The sequence below is a fragment of the Apus apus genome, chromosome Z (assembly GCF_020740795.1).
Source record: "Apus apus isolate bApuApu2 chromosome Z, bApuApu2.pri.cur, whole genome shotgun sequence".
NCBI classification, from domain to species: Eukaryota; Metazoa; Chordata; class Aves; order Apodiformes; family Apodidae; genus Apus; species Apus apus.
The window spans coordinates 36241575-36261735 of NC_067312.1; the positions used below are offsets into that span (position 1 = coordinate 36241575).

General features: G+C 40.6%; 1 protein-coding gene across 4 annotated transcripts in view; it reads right to left on the bottom strand.

Moving 5' to 3' along the window:
* The window catches only part of SLC24A2 (solute carrier family 24 member 2), a 109564-nt gene that overhangs the window by 3940 nt on the left and 85463 nt on the right, over window positions 1-20161 (bottom strand). For all 4 annotated transcript variants that reach the window (XM_051643187.1, XM_051643188.1, XM_051643185.1 and 1 more), the window contains 3 exons: window positions 6660-6788; window positions 1151-1240; window positions 537-703 (listed from right to left, as the gene is read on the bottom strand). In XM_051643187.1, coding sequence (XP_051499147.1) covers window positions 537-703; window positions 1151-1240; window positions 6660-6788 — 386 coding nt within the window. The remainder of the gene's footprint in view (window positions 1-536; window positions 704-1150; window positions 1241-6659; window positions 6789-20161) is intronic.

The following is a 20161-nucleotide window of genomic DNA, read 5'->3' on the forward strand; positions in this document are numbered from 1 at the left end:
ACCTGGTCTAGCTTGGCCTCAGAAGGTTGCAAAGGAATTTGAATTGCAACTACATGCCACACATCATTATCCCAGAGCTGTCATGAAGCAGTAAAGTGTAAATAGCACATTTCTGCACAATCTTACCTTGCTTCACATTGTCAGAGCTATACAATGGGTCCTTTGTGTTACTAGCAAATTGGTTTGTAATTTGGGACTTGCTGGGTATATAAAGAAGTCACATGTCAACAAAAGCAATCTGACAAAATAATAAAAAGCTTCAGAAATTCCTTCTTGGAACACTACTCTTACATACTTTTTGAAGTGCAATTCACTTGCAACAAATTAGGCAACAAATTTCTGACAATTCTGTCATATGAACATCTAAAGATTCCTGAGCACTTAAAATAGTAACATCTACTGCTTATTTGCATCCTTCTCCTTTTTCAGTATCAATGGCAGGAAATTGTTGTGGGCAACACCTTGGAAAAACTACAGCAACATGGGAAGAACAGGTCTCGTTAAAACAGACGCAATTTTCTTGCTGTAGGACTTACCCCACTGTGATGTCAAATATGTTGCTTCCAACAGAACTGGATACAGCCATGTCCCCCAGACCTTTGCGTGCTACAATAACACTGGTAATAAGGTCAGGAATGGATGTGCCAGCAGCTAGAATAGTCAATCCCATGATTTCTTCACTAATACCAATGGTCTCTCCAACCTAAAAAAGGTTAAAGCAAAAACAGAAAAAAAATCCACCAGCATCCTGAGGTGAAGAAATACTTTCTGCTGCAAACCTGTGTAGCCAGGAATATCATCTTGGAACTTGCCAACTAGCTTGGAGAATACAGGCAAGACTGAACAACTACTTGTTTTCACAGATTTCCGTGGTTCAGGAGAAAGGTAAGACTGTCAAATAGAACCAGCAGGTGTTGATAAGTGGTTGCTGTCGGCTCTGATGTTATAAGAATGATCAAGTCCTGCGATCAGGACAACGACAGCTTTCTGAACTACTTTCCATTTACTGAGTAGTGATTTACTTAAGCCACGGTTGCAGGTCCTAACATAAAGTGCTACTTAGCATGAGGTAGATGATGGACTCTAATGATCTTTCACAGTGCAAAGCACAATGTAGGGCTAGTATTTTGTACCAGCACCACCTCCTTACCTGATGTGCCCACCAGACCATTAAGTAAGAAAAAAATGCGATCCAGCTGATTGAGCCAAAAAATGTGATAGGAAAAAATTTTCTTGATCCCTGAAATACAAACAGAGAGAAACAGTGAACACCTACGCCGAAGGCTGATGTGCTGTACTCTTACTCGTTTCTCAAAGAGCAGCCTCTCATTTCTTCCCATCAGCTGTTCTGACAAACTCTTCTGATCATCATCAGATGATGATAAAAAATAAATTCAAAAAATGTCATGAAACTGACTCCCCACACTGCTATATGCTTACCTGTTCTTCCAACTACTTCAGCTGTAAAGTAACTCCTCCTGGCAACTCAGATGATGATTGGCAAGTATTGGGTTGTCATTTGTATCATATTTTGTTATGCCACAGTGTGCATGTGTGTTTAGCTGAATGGTGGTTTGGCTTCTAAATTTATTAATAGCTTCTGCTTATTCAGAAAGAATGTTTTCAAATTGCTCAAACAGATACACATCAATAACTATGTGCAACACCTTTCACAAATACTACAACAAAGGCTGCCATATGACAGAGCTAAACAAATACACATCTAAAACTTATGAAGGTGTTTACTTTTCTTGGGAAAACAACCCATTTTCTCAATTAGAACAGAAGATAGATTAAGCACATATTTGCTATGCTTTGTTTTGTAGAAAAGTTTGTTACAAAAAATGTAGAACACACTCTGAGGCCCTTCAATGAATTAAAAAATCTGTATAACTTCATTATAGTTTTCAGTGTCTCCCTTACTAATGTCCAGCTTTGAACAGATAGAATTTTTCTGGCCAATGAATGGGTTATATTCAGATTAACGATTTATTTTGGTTTCTATTCTTTCCAGTCTCTTGCATCATGCATATTTCCTATTGGCTAGCTGGATCTCTGTAACAAAAAGAGATCAAGTTAACCACTAAAGGAAGGAAACATGACTGCAGTACTGTACCAGGCAATTGTTGTCTAAATTAAATTAGTGTTTAAAATGGAATTTGGATTGTGAGTGAATGCTAACAGTCTTGAATGAAACCACATTCTTTATGGGCATTGACCTTCTGAACACAGACCCTCACCCTAGATGACTTCCAATGTACCACCAGCAGAATCCTACACGTTTTCATGGATAACCAGTAGGACTCTTTGTGGAAATACCATGTTGAGTAACTTGCTCCCGCTGGTCCATCCTGCACTACCTCCTCCAGTTAAGTCCTCGCTAAAGCTGCTTCCACTTTTTGCATTGCATGGGTCTCCAGACTTTTTGGGCCACGCACCTATTCTGCTCCCCTCTCCACTGCAAGATCCGCCACTGTTGCACCAGAAAGTGCCTAAGCCTGTGGGTCCTTCCTAGGTGGCATGGGAGCAGACAGGACAGCAGAGCTTTCCCTGAATATGACTTCGAGAGATAAAATAATTATTGTATTTTGCCAATTCAGCTTGTTCAGGTCATGATAAAGCCCTCTTTTTTAGAGAGTTTACAGAATGGCACAGATAGCTTTTCCCGTGTAACAGACACAAGAGGCATTTATATGGGACAGCCTTATGTTTAGTAACTAATCAGCATGGGTGGCTGTGGACTAAGACGTGCTTAGTGAACTAGGCTGGCATAAGAACGAGTCATGTGGGAATGACACTGTCCTTTGTCTGCTGAATTGGGAAAAAGCAGGGCTGATCGGCAGCTCATTGAAATGGTGTTGACTTTCTGCTGATGTCAATGGAATGAGATCAGGTAATTACTGATGGGAAAAAGGAAAAGTCAGCAATGGCAATTGTACACACTCATCTACAGGATGCGACACTTAAAAGGTCCATATCTGCTCTAGCAGCAGGTGCAGCTGTAGGCTGTGCTACAGAACACCTACTCACACTCCGGGGGTGCTCTGCATAGTGCTAAATGCCCTCCTGAAAACTGAACTCGTAAACATTGACTAACACAACCTATAAAACTCTACAATCTAAGATACATAGAAACACGCACTGAAGATGGTACAGATTTAACAACCCTTCCAACCCCCTCATATATCATATAAAAAATACTCCGACTTATGTTGGAGTAAGCAAATCATTCCAGTAGGTGTTTTAAATCAATGATCTTTAAATATAGGCATAAACAGCCACATTGGCACCTGCAAATTTACTTTTCATGTAAACTCTATTACTGTCACAAGCACTGTTTCTAGAACTGCCCAAGCTATTTTGCTCGATCTGCTTCTTAACTCTTTACAGAGCAGAGTTACTTTTTCAAAAGAGTTTACATTTTTATCAGACCAGAAAATCTGATTATGAGCTTCTGATATTTAAACCCACTCAGACAGACTTTTAATTTCAGACTAAAAACTTAAAATGCATTTGGAGACAGAAGACCTCAGTCTGAAAAAGAAACACAATTTGAAAGGAACTTGAATTTGAAAGTTTGCTGGTAAAATAGTAATCTGACACCACTGGGAGCAGAACTGGGTCTGGAATGGATAAATGAATGCAAAGAGCAATTCCTTTTCTTTAAACTAAATAGCTAGCACTTCTTTTTCACCATTCTTAGTAGCCAACTCTTTTGATTTTCAAAATTTTTTTATGTCCTTGTAAAAACTGGGATTTTCTGGCAAAATGCAATGCCAAATACAGTGAATATGATGATGAAGTGATAAGCTTGTTGCAGTTGGTCACAAAATCTATATAGACCAGCTCAGAGCAGTGCAATTTGGATCATCACTATACAACACTCAAGATACAAGCATACATTGACTTATGCAAAACCAATAAAGCAAGAGCTGTACTGGCCAGTAATAGCTCTCTGTCAATGCAATCATACATACCAAACAGTTCTTGCAGAATAATGAGACATTGCCTATCTGAGTCAGACACCCACAGAATTTGGATGGCTAAGAATTACAAGTCAGTAACTTTGCAGCGTGTGTGTTCCTAGACTCTGTCAGACAATCATCTCCCAGTAAAATTAACTGATAAGCAGAAGCTCAGGATTAAGAGTATTTAAATAGGCTTAATGGCTTAATCACCTATTATAAAAGGGGAACATCTAGACTCAAACAGGGCAGAATTTAAATCCTGTACATATTACAGACAATGAGACCAAAAATGGACCCCATTTCTATATCATTTGCACATAGATTAAATTTTTAAAAAGCAGTAATGAGAGTGCTGATTCTTTTTTTGGATTCTCGTTTTTCTTTCCAGAGTACAATAATAACCATGCTTATTTTGTAACCAATCACAGCAGTCTTTTGAGATTCATCTCATTGCAAGTCACTAGCTCTTGGAAATATAGAGAGCTGCCAATTCCAAGCATTTTCCCAAAAGAATTACTCAGAGACAGCAGACAGCACTACTTCTCCCCAGCTTTTCTGGTAGCTGTTGTGATGGTGCCTTGTAAAGACCGAGAGCCCAGTTTAGTACCAGTTGGTTCTGTTGTGGTCATGGTAACAGACAAATGACAAGAGCCATGGCTCATTCAGCTTGTATGTTTTTTTCTTTTAGCAAAAGAGAAAGGATTTTATAGTTTCACTGTAGATTGGTTGGATTGGTACTGTTCCTGTCTACTAGCAATCTTAAGGACGTTTTTCTTGGTACATTTCTATATTGCTTTCATGCCCGTGTATGAAAAACAGGACTTTCAGAAGCAAGGAGGATCCAAGTATGAAGATTTTTCTTCCAAAAGCCTGATCCCAAAAGACAGTGAGTGATTTAATGATTTGCAAAGTAACTGTGTTAATTTTAGCCAGTATTATTACCAGCATCTTTTCTTTACTTTTGACTTGAAATAACCATGTGTTTGTCTCACACATAAAAATATCTACATTGCAAGCTTCGATTTTCCTTTCGTACTTGATGGTGCTTAAATCTAATTACTCAGAACCTGTTCCTGTAACTGGATCTGTGCAGGAACATCTTGTCCTTTTCCCCTTGGTAACAGTGCACCTCTGTATGGCAACAAGAGTTGATGTAAGCTGTACCTCTTTGTTGGCAAAGGGAAGGTGCAGAGATACAATGCACTGCCCCATATGGGTCCAGTGACAGCAGGAATGGAGACCTGATAGTAATTTTTCTGGCCTGTAAGACAAATGGATGAACAGTGCAGTACGGCTATAATGAAGAGATGATGTTCAGTCTCTGCCACTGGCCCAGTGGCCTACCTGGGTCACATAATTTTCCTTTCAACCTTTCAATATTCCTTACTATTAGGGGTGGGCAGTCACATTTGTGGCCCACACAGGGCCAAAGAGGAAATGAGCTATTAGTATAGGGAAAGTACCCATTATTGTTCAAAACACCTGAACAGAAAGTCAGGTGCAAAGTACCCCACTGGCACGGATACCTCTGGTGTACTGCCAGTAACATTATCAATGTTATAGTAAGGACTTTCATATATCCTTGTTTAATGTGAGCAGGTATTACTAAGGCACTAAACACACATTAGAACATGTCAGCTATTGAATCAGCTGAACTAATGCGTAATCTACTCTAAGTAAATAAAATTCTGCATGTCTGTACACCGCAGCATAATAAGCCAGTGAGGATTTTTCTAACTTTATAATCAGAGACCTTGTACATGAAATAATTTTCCTAGTGCTTCTAGGTCTCATGGAGCTAAATATATCTTGGTATAGAACAAGTGAATGCCATTAAACTATCTCCATTATGTGGAGATAAACATATACTTTAGAAAAGAGACTCTAGGAGGATAGAAGAAGTAATTTTTGAAAAGTGAACATCTGCAGAGGCTGTCAAAGGTTTCATGTGGTTCCTTAAATCTGTATATAGTACTCAAGTGTTCATTTTACATATTTACACATTAATCTGACTAATCTGATACAGAATTTGGGTTTCCGACTTGCAAATCAAGCCTGCAGTGGTAGGCCTAACTTTTTACATATCTGTTAATAATCGATGTCAGTCATCTATTTAAGTATTATTTTAGGTTTAACTTCTGCATCACAGATTTCATGGCACGTTGTTTTCTGACACACATGGGAGAATTTCTGGACCTCATTCTAGTATAGAAATTAAAAATTATGAGTAGGAGGCAGATATATAGTGAAACAAGCATATAAGAGTAATAACATGTATCATTCTTTCTGAACCGCAGAGAAAATTTAGTCTAAAATCTTTCCAGTCATACCCTTTCGGGTACTGCAGATGTACAGACTTCCTTGACTCTTACAATTCAATGGAGATCTAGGAATGCAGATGTGTAGAAGTTTTAAGAATGCATAAGTTTTAAGAGCTTTTAGTTTGTGTTATGATGTATTAGTGAATATGGACGGCAATCTTCATATAGCTATTACCAACCAGTTGCCCATAAGTACCCATTTGAAGATTTGAAGACTGATGGTAACCTCTTCAGAGAAAAAAAAAAAAAAAAAAAAAAAAAAAATCTTAGCTCTATTTCTATGTAAATCCACTACATTCCCTTTTTGGCATTCTGCTATAGAGCCATTCTGCTGTGCAGAACATACCAACTTCTAACAACAGTTACTTACAGGATTTCTGACATCTGGGAGAGAAACCCACAGAGGAAAGACAATGGGTAACACAATAAGGTAAGTGAGCTGCTTGCGTGGAGTGTCAGGCCAGGCCAGGCTGAGAGGCTGGTCTTCATCTTCTTCATTCTGTAAGAAAAGCCACACTGAGCAGAATATTGATGGATGAATGAAGTTAGTGAATCTTTAAAAAGAAGTCCTGAGGACTGCTGTGTTTCAGTGAGAAGCCCTGGGGTCTGAAAACGTTGCATTAATACCACACCTACCTCACAAGATTAGTTAGGACACAGTAAAAAGGTTTTGGCCAGATTATGACGTAACTTTGGAGTTCAGCTGTCTGAGGATGTCCCTTTACAGCTATGCTGCCAGTGATGCTGGTCCCTTGGAATTCACAGAGCAGTGTCATGCCTTCACCCTGGAGGGGAACCTTGTGCCTCAAATGTCTTCTCACAGGCTCTCCCTTGGGATGTAGGCTAGTCTAGTCAGGGATCAAAACAGGTCTGGATGGAGTTATTGATGAAGTCATCATATGTTGGTATTGGTAATATATTTTTCTACTTTTTGCTGATTCTGATTGAAGAATGACTCTTTATTATTCCACTATAATAAACTCCTGAATTGTTCAACTACCCAGGTACCTGAACTGATCAGTACCTACAGAAGCAAGCCCAACTTTTAGCTCAGGCTCTTCCATTATGACTGTATCACCCACCACTGATGGACTGGAAGCAAACCCCTATTTACATCTTGACACATTGTCAGGCTGCAGCTACTTTGACAGTTATGTGTTGATGTCAACAGAAGACAGTATTTTGTTAACCCCTACACTTCGTAAAACTCCCAAGTTGCATGATTGTAAAGTGACAATAAAGTGAAGACATCGTCATTAAAAGATTTTTGAAGGTACATAAGCCCAATTTGTCACACTCCACAGACTACTTCAGAGGCTCCTGAGCTGCTTAAGAGGCTAGCTTTTCCTCTAGTTTCCAGCTTTTCATCAGAAGGGGCAGATGGTATCTGCACTTCACTGTTGCAATCTATTGAAGCCTGACTTTGGGGGACTGGGCTGGCACAGGAGTTTGTGGGGCAGCTTCCTAAAACCAAATCAATTTCTCTCCCATTCTGGTTGCAAAAACAAATGGAGATGGATGCTCAGCTTTGAAATATGATGACTGAAGTAAAATCTGAGCACAAAAGAATCAATTGAAGGGTTGCCTAGGTAACTCTTTCTGAATGGCCTCTGTATAATCCAAGCAGTGGAGTCAGCTGGAATAAAGATCCAAAAATGACTGCTTCATAAACAGCACTGAGTTACAAAGTATTTCCTGAATTGCTATCTTCAGAGATTAGCCATGGTTAACAACTGCATTTAATCAAAACAAAAGCTTTACCTTAGTCTGAGTTTGCACGTGAGTCTGCAAAATGTATGGAAATCAAGACTGAAGTTGGTTCATGCAGAACTGTACCAGCATACACTGTACTTCACTACTGGGTCTCATTCTAGTCTCGTGTCTAAGCCAAACAAGCTACCATGAGGCAGGCAATGAACTTGGTTGCAGCAAAGGAGCACAAAGAATTACATATGAAGAACTTCCAGATGTCTCTTGAGAAACCTTGCTCTACCTGTTTGAGATGTTTTCACTTTCAGGTTGTACTGCTTCATCCCTCTCCCCAAGACAGCTATCCCCAAAATGAAAGGCCACACTTGAGCTTACAGTGTGGAAGGGCAAAATCCCTGTTTCTCACTATTTTAACTCCAGGATGCATTACCAATGCTACAGACTGGGATCTCCACTTCCTATTTCATAACCTGGAATCAGCATCTGATTTTCAAATGCTGACCTTCCAAAAATCAGTGGAAGTAAGGAACCACAGAATCACAGAATCTTGGGGGTTGGAAGGGACCTCGAAAGATCATCTAGTCCAACCCCCCCTACCAGAGCAGGATCACCTAGAGCACATCACACAGGAGAGTGTCCAGGCAAGTTTTGAATGTCTCCAGTGAAGGAGACTCCACAGCCTCTCTGGACAGCCTGTCCCAGTGCTCTCTCACCCTCACAGGAAATAAGTTTTTTCTGATGTTTACATGGAACCTCCTATGCTCACGTTTGTACACACTGCCTATTGTCCTATCACTGGACATCACTGAAAAAAGCCTGGCTCTGTCCTCCAGACACTCTCCCTTAACATATTTGTAAACATTTATGAGGTTGCCCCTCAGTCTCCTCTTCTCCAAGCTAAAGGGACCCAGCTCTCTCAGCCTTTCCTCATAAGGGAGATGTTCCACTCCCTTCATCATCTCTGTGGCTCAGAGCTGGACTCTTTCAAGCAGTTCCCTGTCCTTCTTGAACTGAGGGGCCCAGAACTGGACACAATATTCCAGATGTGGCCTCACCAAGACAGAATAGAGGGGAAGAAGAACCTCTCTTGACCTACTAACCACACCCCTTCTAATGCACCCCAGAATGCCATTGGCCTTCTTGACTACAAGGGCACATTGCTGGCTCATGGTCATCCTCCTGTCCACCAGGACCCCCAGGTCCCTTTCACCTACACTGCTCTCCAGCAGGTCAGCCCCCAACCTGTACCGGTACATGGGGTTGTTCTTCCCCAGATGCAAGACTCTACACTTGCCCTTGTTGAATTTCATCAAGTTTCTCCCTGCCCAACTCTCCAGCCTGTCTAGGTCTCGCTGAATGGCAGCACAGACTTCTGGTGTGTCAGCCACTCCTCCCAGTTTAGTGTCATCAGCAAACTTGCTGAGGGTACATTCTGTTCCCTCATCCAGGTCATGGATGAAAATATTGAATAGTACCAATCCCAGTACCAACCCCTGAGGGACTCCACTAGTCACAGACCTCCAACTAGATCCCGTCCCACTGACCACAACTCTCTGACTTCTTCCTTTCAACCAGTTCATGATCCACCTCACTACCTGATCATCAAGACCATACTTCCCTAGCTTATCTATGACGATGCTGTGGGAGACAGTGTCAAATGCTTTACTCAAATCAAGATAAACCACATCTACTGCCCTACCATCATCTATCCACCTAGTTACTTCCTCATAGAAGGCTATAGGGTTGGTCAAACTTGACTTACCCTTGGTTAAACCATGTTGACTACTCTTAATGACCCCCTCATCCTGGATATGCCTAGAGATAGTGCCAAGAACAAGTTGTTCCCTCACCTTTCCAGGGATGGAGGTGAAGCTGACCAGTCTATAGTCACCCAGGTCCTCCTTCTTGCCCTTCTTGTAGACTGGAGTGACATTTGCTATTCTCCAGTCCTCAGGCACCTCTCCTGTTGCCCACGACTTACCAAAGATGATGGCGAGTGGCCTAGCAATGACCTCTGCCAGTTCCCTCAGCACCCATGGGTGTATTCCATCCAGACCCATCAATTTATGGATGTCCAGGTTGCTCAACTGATCCCTAACCCAATCCTCATCTACCAAAGCAAACTCCTCTTTTATCCTGACTTCTTCTGGGGAGAATCTGCAGCAGTAAAGACAGAGGCAAAGAAGGCATTCAGTACCTCTACCTTCTTTATATCCTCTGTGTAGGCCTTGCAGCAAATATCTGGATAGTTAAACTCCCCCATGAGAACTAAGGCCTGTTGTTGTGAGGCTGTTTTCAGTTGCCTGTAGAAAGCCTCATCAACTCCCTTGTCCTGATCAGGAGGTCTGTAATAGAGCCCCACAACTGTATCTCCCATGCCAGCCTGCCCCTTAATTCGTACCCACAGACTTTCCACTTGATTCTCATCGGCCCCCGGACAGAACTCAATACATCCTAGTTGCTCTCTCACATAAAGAGCAACTCCACCACCTCGCTTTGCTGACCTGTCTTGCCTAAATAGGACATAGCCATCCGTGACCAAATTCCAGTCATGTGAGCTGTCCCACCATGTCTCTGTAATTGCCACCAGATCATAACCCTTAGACTGCACACAGACCTCTAACTCCTCCTGTTTATTCCTCATGCTGCCTGCACTGGTGTGCAGGCATTTCAGGGAGCGAGCTGAGCACGCTGGTGGCATCCTTGGGAGACAGGAGGCCTTCTGGTCTTCATTAATAGTAGAACAATGCCCCACTAGTTCAAACCCAGCTACAACCCCCTCCCACTTCCAATCTAGTTTAAAGCTCTGTGAATGAACCCTGCTAACTCCTGCCCTAGGACCCTTTGTCCCCTGCAGGACAGGGTCTTCCCATCCAGTGCCAGCAAGCCTGGTGTTCTGGAAATCAAACCATCCAGGAGTTTTGTCCCCTACCCCCTTCAAGGCTAGTTTAAAGCTCACTCAATGAGCCCCGCTAACTCCTGGCCAAGAATCCTTTTCCCCCTTGTTGATAGCTCTATGCCATTGTTTGCTAGCACACCTGGTGCCCTGTAAACATCTCCATGATTGAAAAACCCAAAGTTCATCTGACGGCACCAGCCGAGGGAGTTTAACATATTGGTACACCTAGTTTTCATGAATTTCAAAGCAATGCTGAACTATCCGCTGAGGTTGAAGACATGAAAAGAAGGCAATTTTGGCAGCTATAAAACCATACAAATGCAATTGTCATGCTCTGGAGTTAGCAGCTGTGATATAAAATGACTCAGCATAGATTTATGGCACAGATTACATGCACTGCTTGTGGTTCCAGCCTATTTGCATGGTACATACTGAATATGCATTCTCCTAGTCTGTAGAAACATTGAAACTATAGTTTTCTTATTTTTTTTAGCCTGTATGATGAAAACGCAACACTTGCAATGCTCAGTATAACTATCTCCTGCAATGCTAAGAAGAAAAACAGGGTGATTACACAACATACACAATGGAATTCAGTTTCTTAAACACATATATTTGATGATATTTTATGTAGTTTCTGGTATCTCACTTGACCTCCAGATGCTTCATCAGAAGCAGAGGAATATTCTGCTTGTTTATGACATACCTGCCACCACTATGCAAAGATCTCCATTTCTAGGCCAGCTCTAGAGGTACCCAACCACTCGCAAGCAAGTCCTACCCCAAACCTCATTCCCTGCTATGACTCTGACGCTAATTAGCTGTAAAGATACTGTAGTGAACATACGGAAAAGCTGCATTAGTTGACATGAACTCTGATGATACACCCAGTATCTACATGAAGTTCAATGTAAGCCTAAATTTAACTGCTGTTACAGAAACAGAGATCATATTATAGTCAAATAAAACCTGAAGCTGTACATGCAAAACACATCTCTTCTACACTTCCAAGTCCTTTTTGGTGACTTCATCTGAAAGGATTGTTCAGAATACGGTAATGAACATGTAGCTTAAGAATCTATTTATATGAATACAAATGAAATAGAAATGCTCAGTATTCTAGATAGCCATCAAACACATCAGTACCATTCCTGGCAGAAATCACTGGCACCAGCATCACTTTCTCTTAGCCAACATGATCATTTGAAGACTTCTTCCCAGGCTGCACTTAAAGGCTGATGCTTGGTAGGCAATATGTGATTTGGGGAAGGTGGGAGAGGATATAGTAGTATAAAATTGCTACAGTTTTTTATAGTATGTTAAGATTGAGTGGAATAAGAAAAAAGAAACAGCTGTATTAAGTATAAGGGCCCACTTACACCAGCATCTTGCTTCTAGGAATGCTCAGACATGGACACTCAGGGACGAAATACTGGAATGTGGCATGTATTTTCATCTTCCACAAATTAAACATTCAGACAGAAGCTGCTTTTAGATCTTCATATTAATCATAGAATTGTAGAATAACAGAATGGTTTGGGTTGGAAGGGATCTATAAGATCATCTAGTTCCAACCCCCCTGAAAAGCCGGAGACACCTTCCACAAGACCAGGTTGCACAAAGCCCTGTCCAACCTGGCCTTGAACACCTCCAGGGAGGGGGCATCCACAGCCTCCATGGGCAACCTGTTCAATGCCTCACCACCCTAACAGTAAAGAATTTCTTCCTAACATCTGACCTAAATCTCCCCTCTTCCAGTTTAAAACCATTACCCTTTGTCCTATCAGTACACACCCCAGTAAAAAGTCCCTCCTCAGCTTTTCTGTAGGCTCCCTTCAAGTACTGGAAGGCCATTGTAAGGTCTCCTTGGAGCCTTCTCTTCTCCAGGCTAAACAGCCCCAACTCTCTCAGCCTGTCTTCGCAGCAGAGGTGCTCCAGCCCTTGGATCATCTTCATGACCCTCCTCTGGACTTTCTCCAAGAGCCCTATGTCCTTCCTGTGTTAAGAACTCCAGAACTGGACACAGTAAGCCAGGTGGGGTCTCATGAGTGTGGAGTGGCAGGACCATCTCCCTCAACCTGCTGGCTACACTTCTTTTGATGCAGCCTAGGATGTGGTTGGATTTCTGGGCTGCAAGCTGTCCTGGTTTGAGCCAGGAGGAAGCCAATTATTTTTTATTATTTTTTTTTATTTCCTCTTCAGTAAGTATTTTTTTAACTAGTACCAGAGTGTTCCAAGTGACACTGATAACAGTGGAATGTTTTTCTAACTGCTGGGTCTTCAAGGTCACATCTTCACTCTGCTGGCTCAGACACTATGGTGAGATCCATGACCTCCCTGTGGGAGGCTGAATTAAGACAGACAGCAAAACTGGCCAGAGATATTCCATTCCATATATCTACATAAGCTCAGAGGAAGATCAGAGATCACAGAAGACAACTTCCTTCCTGCTTTTTCTTCCCTTTTCTTCCCTCCATGGCCGGCGTCCGGGGAGGACTCCATCCATCCATCACCATCGACCCCCAGGCTTGAGGTCTCCTGACCCTCATCACTCTGGTCTCTCTCCAGCAGCAGCTCTGGGATTTTTCAGGACTGTTCGCAGCTCAGGAGATGCTGTGGGAGTTGCTGGGGGTGGAGGGAGGCAATAGGGGCTTTGTACATTTCCTGAACACATTTGTATATAATTGTATATATTTTCTTATATCATTAGTGTTTAATTAAAGCTGTGTAGTTTAGTTTTCAATCCAGCCAAGTATCTCTCTTTTTCTCTCTCTCCTTCCCTACCTGGGTAGGAGGGATTGAGAGCATTGTTGTCAAACCTGAGCCAGTGACACAAGTACACATTGCCGGCTCATGCTGAGTTATCATCTACTGACACCCTGAGATCCTTCTCCTCAAAGCTGTTCTCAATCCATTCTCTGCCCAGCCTGTATTTGTGCTTGGAGTTGCCCCAAACCAGGTGCAGGATCTTGAACTTGGCCTTGTTGACAGTCATTAATATGTTTCTATAAAATTTTCATTAGCTGTCTCTGTATTATGGCAGTCTCATTTTTTCCCTCTTGTCTTTGGTACTGTCTTTTTGTTACATGTACATTTGCAGTAAGTATACTCATGCCTAGATGGCATGGACATGGTGTCCTAGCGCAAGATTAATCAATAATGATAACCAAATTAATTCTCTAATAGAAGGTTCCCCTTGCATATTCTACTGGGGTTAGTATGGTACATCTTTAAACAACAAAAAATATAGTAAAGATATATTCATTATTTGAAGAAATTAGATTAGAATTGTTGTTTGGAACTGTGTGCTCTTTCATACCTCTGTAACAAATATTATTGTCTTTTAAATCAATCTGTGTACATTCACAATCCTCTTCTTGCTACTTCAGATCTTCTTCTATGCAACTAATTACAAACAATGAAAAGGGTACCAAATCACCAGACCCCCATCTTTCACAAGTTTGTCATCCAAGAGCATCTACATAATACTTGCCTGTAATACCACAGAAGATACGCCTCACTGGTTTGCAGGAACAATCTGACAACTTTTCCCAGTCTCCCAAGAAAATTTTTCCAGAGAAAATGATGTTGTTTCATATTATATAAACAATAGAAACATATGATGACATTTCGTCAGCAACCATTCTGTTTATAAACAACAAACTCCCATGTGCCAAAGTCATAATGCAGTCGTTGCTCCTAGCAAACATCATAAAATCATTTTCTCCGTGGATGCTTACACTCATATTATCTGAGGAAAAACAGTTGCTTTCCTGGAACAATATCAAACTGCATTACTACACTTTTTACCTAACAGTAGGACAAAATGTAAACCAAGTAATATGAACCACCTCAAACTTACCTGAAATTCTGAATCTGCCACTATTAACTAGCTTGTCTGTATGGTAAAACAGCTACAGCATATTAATTATAAATATATTCTGAGGATTATTTTATTAGCCCATCTAAGCTGGAGAGTTGAACTCTACATTCTCATGCTTCTACATTTCTTGGGCATTTTGACTTCTGATATCATTAATCAATACAAAATTAGCACTAGGATTCCAGCAGAAAGGAAACTTCAGACAAGAACTATTTGCAATTCAATTTGCTTATGTACAGACATTTTACAACCCATAAACAGGCAATTTCTTTCTTTGCTTGATAGTGCTTCAAAAGATTGTTGAGCTGGGTTTTTTTGTGTTTTTTGTTTGTTTGTTTCATTTTGTTTTGTTTTTTTCTTGGAAGTGAAGAGCTCTGTACAACCCAACTTCTCAGAATGATCGAATCAAGAAAAATTATGATGTCTCAAAATGGTAACTGTCTCAGGGGTAAGCACTGATTTTCAAAATTGAAATTATTTTTTTTTCCTCTTGAATACCAAATCCCACATCAATTCATTTCACTAGCAAGGCAGAGGATAAAGGCAATTGAAGCCCTGTTGTGACTTCTAGAAGAGCCTCAAGTGTCTACTTTTAATTTCTTGTGTGTAACTTGGATTGGTCACTTATCTTCTCCTACCTGTCATTTGAAAAAAAAAAAATATCTGAAAGAAGGTGAGATACTACACTAGTACGGTAGTATGCAATTTCTATGGCCTAACAGAGAGAAAAGAATGTCCTTCCTCATGAATTATTGAGTAAAATTCAAGCAGGGAGTAAACCCCTGAGCTTCAGAATGCATTCTGTATGTATGGATATTCTTCCTAGGGCAGATAATTTGCATTGTCTCTGCACCGTGAAGTCATTCAAAAGAGCTACCTTTTGAGTGGAGCCTATTGGAGGGGCAGAGACAGGTATTTGCTGAAGATTCTGCTGTTGTTGCTTGTGTCCTCTCAGGCTCTTGCACAAACACCTGAAAACACAGCTCCTGGAGCTTATATGCCCCTTTTTACGTCCATGCTACTGCCAGCACTCTTTTGGGAATTTCAGAAGAAATACTAAAACTGTAATAGTCAAAACTGCAGTCAGCCCACCAGGAGAAGCAACAGCTATGATGTGATGGAGACACATCTGAAGAATAAGCCTTTGTCTTCACGCCATTTTTCACTGTCCTAGTTTTCAAGTAAGTCAAGCTAGAGTAAAGCAGAACCAAATGTCGACTAGGCAACTAAGCAGCCTTGAGAAAATAGAGATTACTCCCTTTTGATGGCACTGTCATTCGCATTAAGTTACGAAGAGCAAACAGGAAGCAGGCATTTACTTTAGGGTGAGTGTGGCAATTGAAAAGAAAATTAGGCTTTCGAAAAGCCTAATTTGTAATGATCAATCACACAAATACCAGGCATGCTGAAATACCACGGCCTTAAAACAAAGGCTGTCCTAATCTCCTCTAGCCTCTCTCCACAAAATAGAAATGTCTAATATAGCCCAGAATAGTAGCCTGAGACAGAGAACACAATGCTACTCAGCTTCACATCATACTAATTTGATGGAAAGGCAATGACTACTCTAAGGAAGGTGAGATCTGTCAGTCTGTCCCCACCAGGGCCTCTGTCCTGACATCTAGCACACCATGCTGCTCTTCTGTGATGGGGAAGGCAAAACATGCCTTACCACACTGTTGCTCAGGTAAGCAGTTTAGATCCAATGACAACACTAAGGCATTAGTGGCATCTTCCTAAGACATACAAGTTGCCTTCTATTCTAATGGAAAAGTTACCTCCTAACACAGTTGGCATGAAAATGTTTTACAGTGGGGTTTCCATGGAAACAGGTGAAAGTGTGCGCATGTGTGTATGCGCGTGCATGTTTGTGCATGTGTGTGTGTAGGTGGGAGGAAAAGGTGTTATCTTCAGATTGGAAGCTATTTTTGGGAAAGGCACAGGTTAAAATGACTATGACTGAACACACTTAATTGAATGCTTGTTAAGAAGGTGGCGGGGGAGAGGGGAGACAACTGAACTTCTCAGAAAGATCATTGCTCTGAAGGGCACCCTATAAAACATTTAATGAGATATCATCAGCATCCTTTTAGTTTTCTTTCATTTTCTCATACAAGCTCAACAACACTATCAAGTTTTATATAACAGTCTTCTCCTTTGTGGCAACCAGCTAAAGGTTAAGAGACAGAATGCTGAAAGTAGAACAAAATCCCTGAGGAAGATGCAATATTCATCAGGAGGGAAGGCAATTTTGGGCAGCAAATGAAACAGCAATATCTTACAGAGCATCTGGTGGTAGGAGGTATTGTTACCTGCTGTGCTGTTTAGGGGCTGGGAAGGAGACCTGTCTGTCCTCAGCAGAGGATCCTGGTTTTATCCAAGCGTAGATTTGCTGCTGCTTACAGTGGGAGTGGGATTATGAGAGGTCTTACTGTCTGGGACAACTGACTTGTTGGGGATATTTTCTGGAAAGCCTTTTTGAATTTCTGCAAGCAGCATCAGAACACAGTTTTTTTTGTTGTTCAAGGGCTTGGGCTAGCAAGAGGGCAGCTGAGGTTTCCTTGAGGAGAGTAGGATAAGAATGGAGTTAAGAGCCTGAGGAAAAAGGGAAAAGCAAAACAGTGGAGTTTGGAAGAGCCAAATGAAAAAATTAGAATGAAAAAAAAAAAAAAAAGGAAAAGGAAATAAAATTAAATTCACTTAAAGCACGTGTAAGTCATTAACTGACAGTGTCCAATAAAGAACTTGACATTACTGAAATGCTTGTGTCTAGGGATATAGGCCCAGGCACCATGATCTTCACCAGTGGAAAGTAACAAAAAACACAAATATGACTATGCTTGTCTTTCGAGAGGGAAAATCATAGTGCAACTTGACAACAGAGGAGAAAGAATCAAATCCCTATGCTTATCTTCTACATTCTCACTGCAAACACGTTTCAAGAATACTTGATGACTTGCTATGTGAATACACTTATTTCACAGCCCACAGTTCTCTGGACAACATATTTTCCCCAAAAGTCTTATTTGGAGCTTGGTTCGTCAAGACAGACAGTGTCTCTAATTTTCTCAGTTATAAATGATCATAACTGGGACACGGAGGCACTAATGGTAAATTTTCTTAAGGGATTTTCTAAATCACAGTTATATATCACGAAACCATATATTTGGACATATACAAGCAGGAAATTGGAGAGAAGCAACTTTATAATATATTGCTAAATGCTGAAACTACAGCACTTTCTCTTCCATTGGACTAAGGAAAAATAAAAAATCAAGCCATCAGATTGAATTCTATTAATGGAACAGAAGCAAATAATGTTCTCAGTGTAAAATGGAGAATAATTGTTCATAAAAATAGCCAAATTCAAGAGAATTTGTAGGTCAAGACAGAGCTGTAAGGAATTTGTTCTTGTCACTCAGCTTTAATGGGCAATTTTTTTAAAAGAGAAGGAGAAACTACTGATGAGGCCTGGCTTGCATACTATTCTGTACCTTCAGTATTACTTAACTGAATAGAGCTGTTCTTGGAACTGACAGTATTGCCTTTGAAGAGATACTATTTCATAGGGTTATGTAGTGCCTGCATGAAGTTTGGAAAAGCTAGGAAGAAGGCTTGGGAAGGTGATGACCAATTTCCCTCCCTCAAATTCTAATCTTCATCACAGGAAAAGGTCACATGAATGCTGCATATGTGGTTCTGTTGTTGCCTACACTTCTATAAATCAGGAATAATAATTGTCCATGAAGTCAGTGTTCAAAGCAGAAGGAAGCTGAATAGCCCAGTGTCAGCTTCTGCTTGATGCCACAGCTTGGGAAGGTGTATCAGAAGCTGTGCACAAAAAGCTAGGCAACATGGTGAGGAAGGGTCCCAGCACAGTACAGAACAGGCAGAGAACCTCGCAGGGCAGTAGAGTCCTAAGTATTATAGAAACCTATTTATTTATTACATGGATGAGTAGACTATTTATATTACGACTTCTAAAAAATTCTAATATATACTTTTAAAATTAGAAAATAGGTTCCAGCATAACCATAATGAAAGCAGCCTGAGATAGCAGCAGCTCTTACGTTATCACTGGAGAAGAAAAAACCAGAAAACCCACTGGATCATTTAAAAAAGTTATTAGGGGATTGCTATTTTTTATTGTGAGAGCAGACACTTTAACTCCTTTCTTTGAGATGAATGGAGCTAAATCAGTAGAATCACTGCTCCATCAGTTACAAACTTCTCTGTTTGCTCCATCTGGTCACTTTGATAAGGATAAATTATGTATCCCACCTCTGATACAGCACAATAATTCTTCAGAATGTCCAATACTTGCTGAAATTAACATAAAAGTTCTACACTTGTCCTTGCTAGAAGTTTAAAATGTCTGGGAGATGAGAGGAAGGCACTGCTGAGTAATGTACTCTTGCAATGATTTTCCCTCCTTACCCTGCAGTTGCTTGAAATTGAAACAATTTTCTTAAGTGATGAGGCTGCTTGACCTTGCACATTTATGAACAAGCTTAGAAATTACTTCACTGTAATGCAAAATGATAGCATATGGACATTGTTGTGAGATGTGATTGCTTAAGATTGCTTTTCCTTCATTGTTTTCACTGAACAATCTCAAGATCTTACAAAGCAAGATCAGTTCCCTTCTTAAGGTACTGAACTGTATTAGAGTCTATTAAGAGTTTTTATACAACTGATTTACATACATCCTAACAGGTTATACCAGGCTATGTCATACCTTACTGACCTTTGAAAACAGGAGTCTACAACTCACTCTGCTTCAGATTTTTTTTTTTTTTTTTTTTTCCTGAAGTTAAAAAATAGTCAAAAGATGTGTTTCACTGCAGTGGTGAGGTTGGACTCCCAGAACAGGATATAAATGGTCCTGAAAATTGATGTTTGCTTACCCTAAAATGTTGAGTGTTTAAGTGTTGTCCTGAGAATTTTTATTACATAGATTTCACTCATCTCATTTATGTAAGAGTAATGTTTTGCTGGGCTGACAAGGTTCGTTAAGTGGCATGTCAGTCTGCACAACTTAGATTAACAGAATAGCTAATTTAATATTCCACTATGCTTTCCTCTCCACAGAACATTCATTATAATTACTGATACTTCATTATATCAAAAACTATCTTTCTCTTTTAGATCTTTGATTCTTATTCCCAATTTCTATTCCCAGACACCAAAATTATCTGCAGTGAAGAACTTAAGCTATCTGCCAATATCTGGTGCACTAACAAACCAGTCGGCCAGAACCACCTTGTCATTTCTCCACCTCCAGCAATGTAAAGCAAATAGAGTCTTTTCCCAAAGATTCACCCTACTACACATCACAGTGTTTTCTCTCAGTCTTGCATAAAAATTGGATAACCTCTCC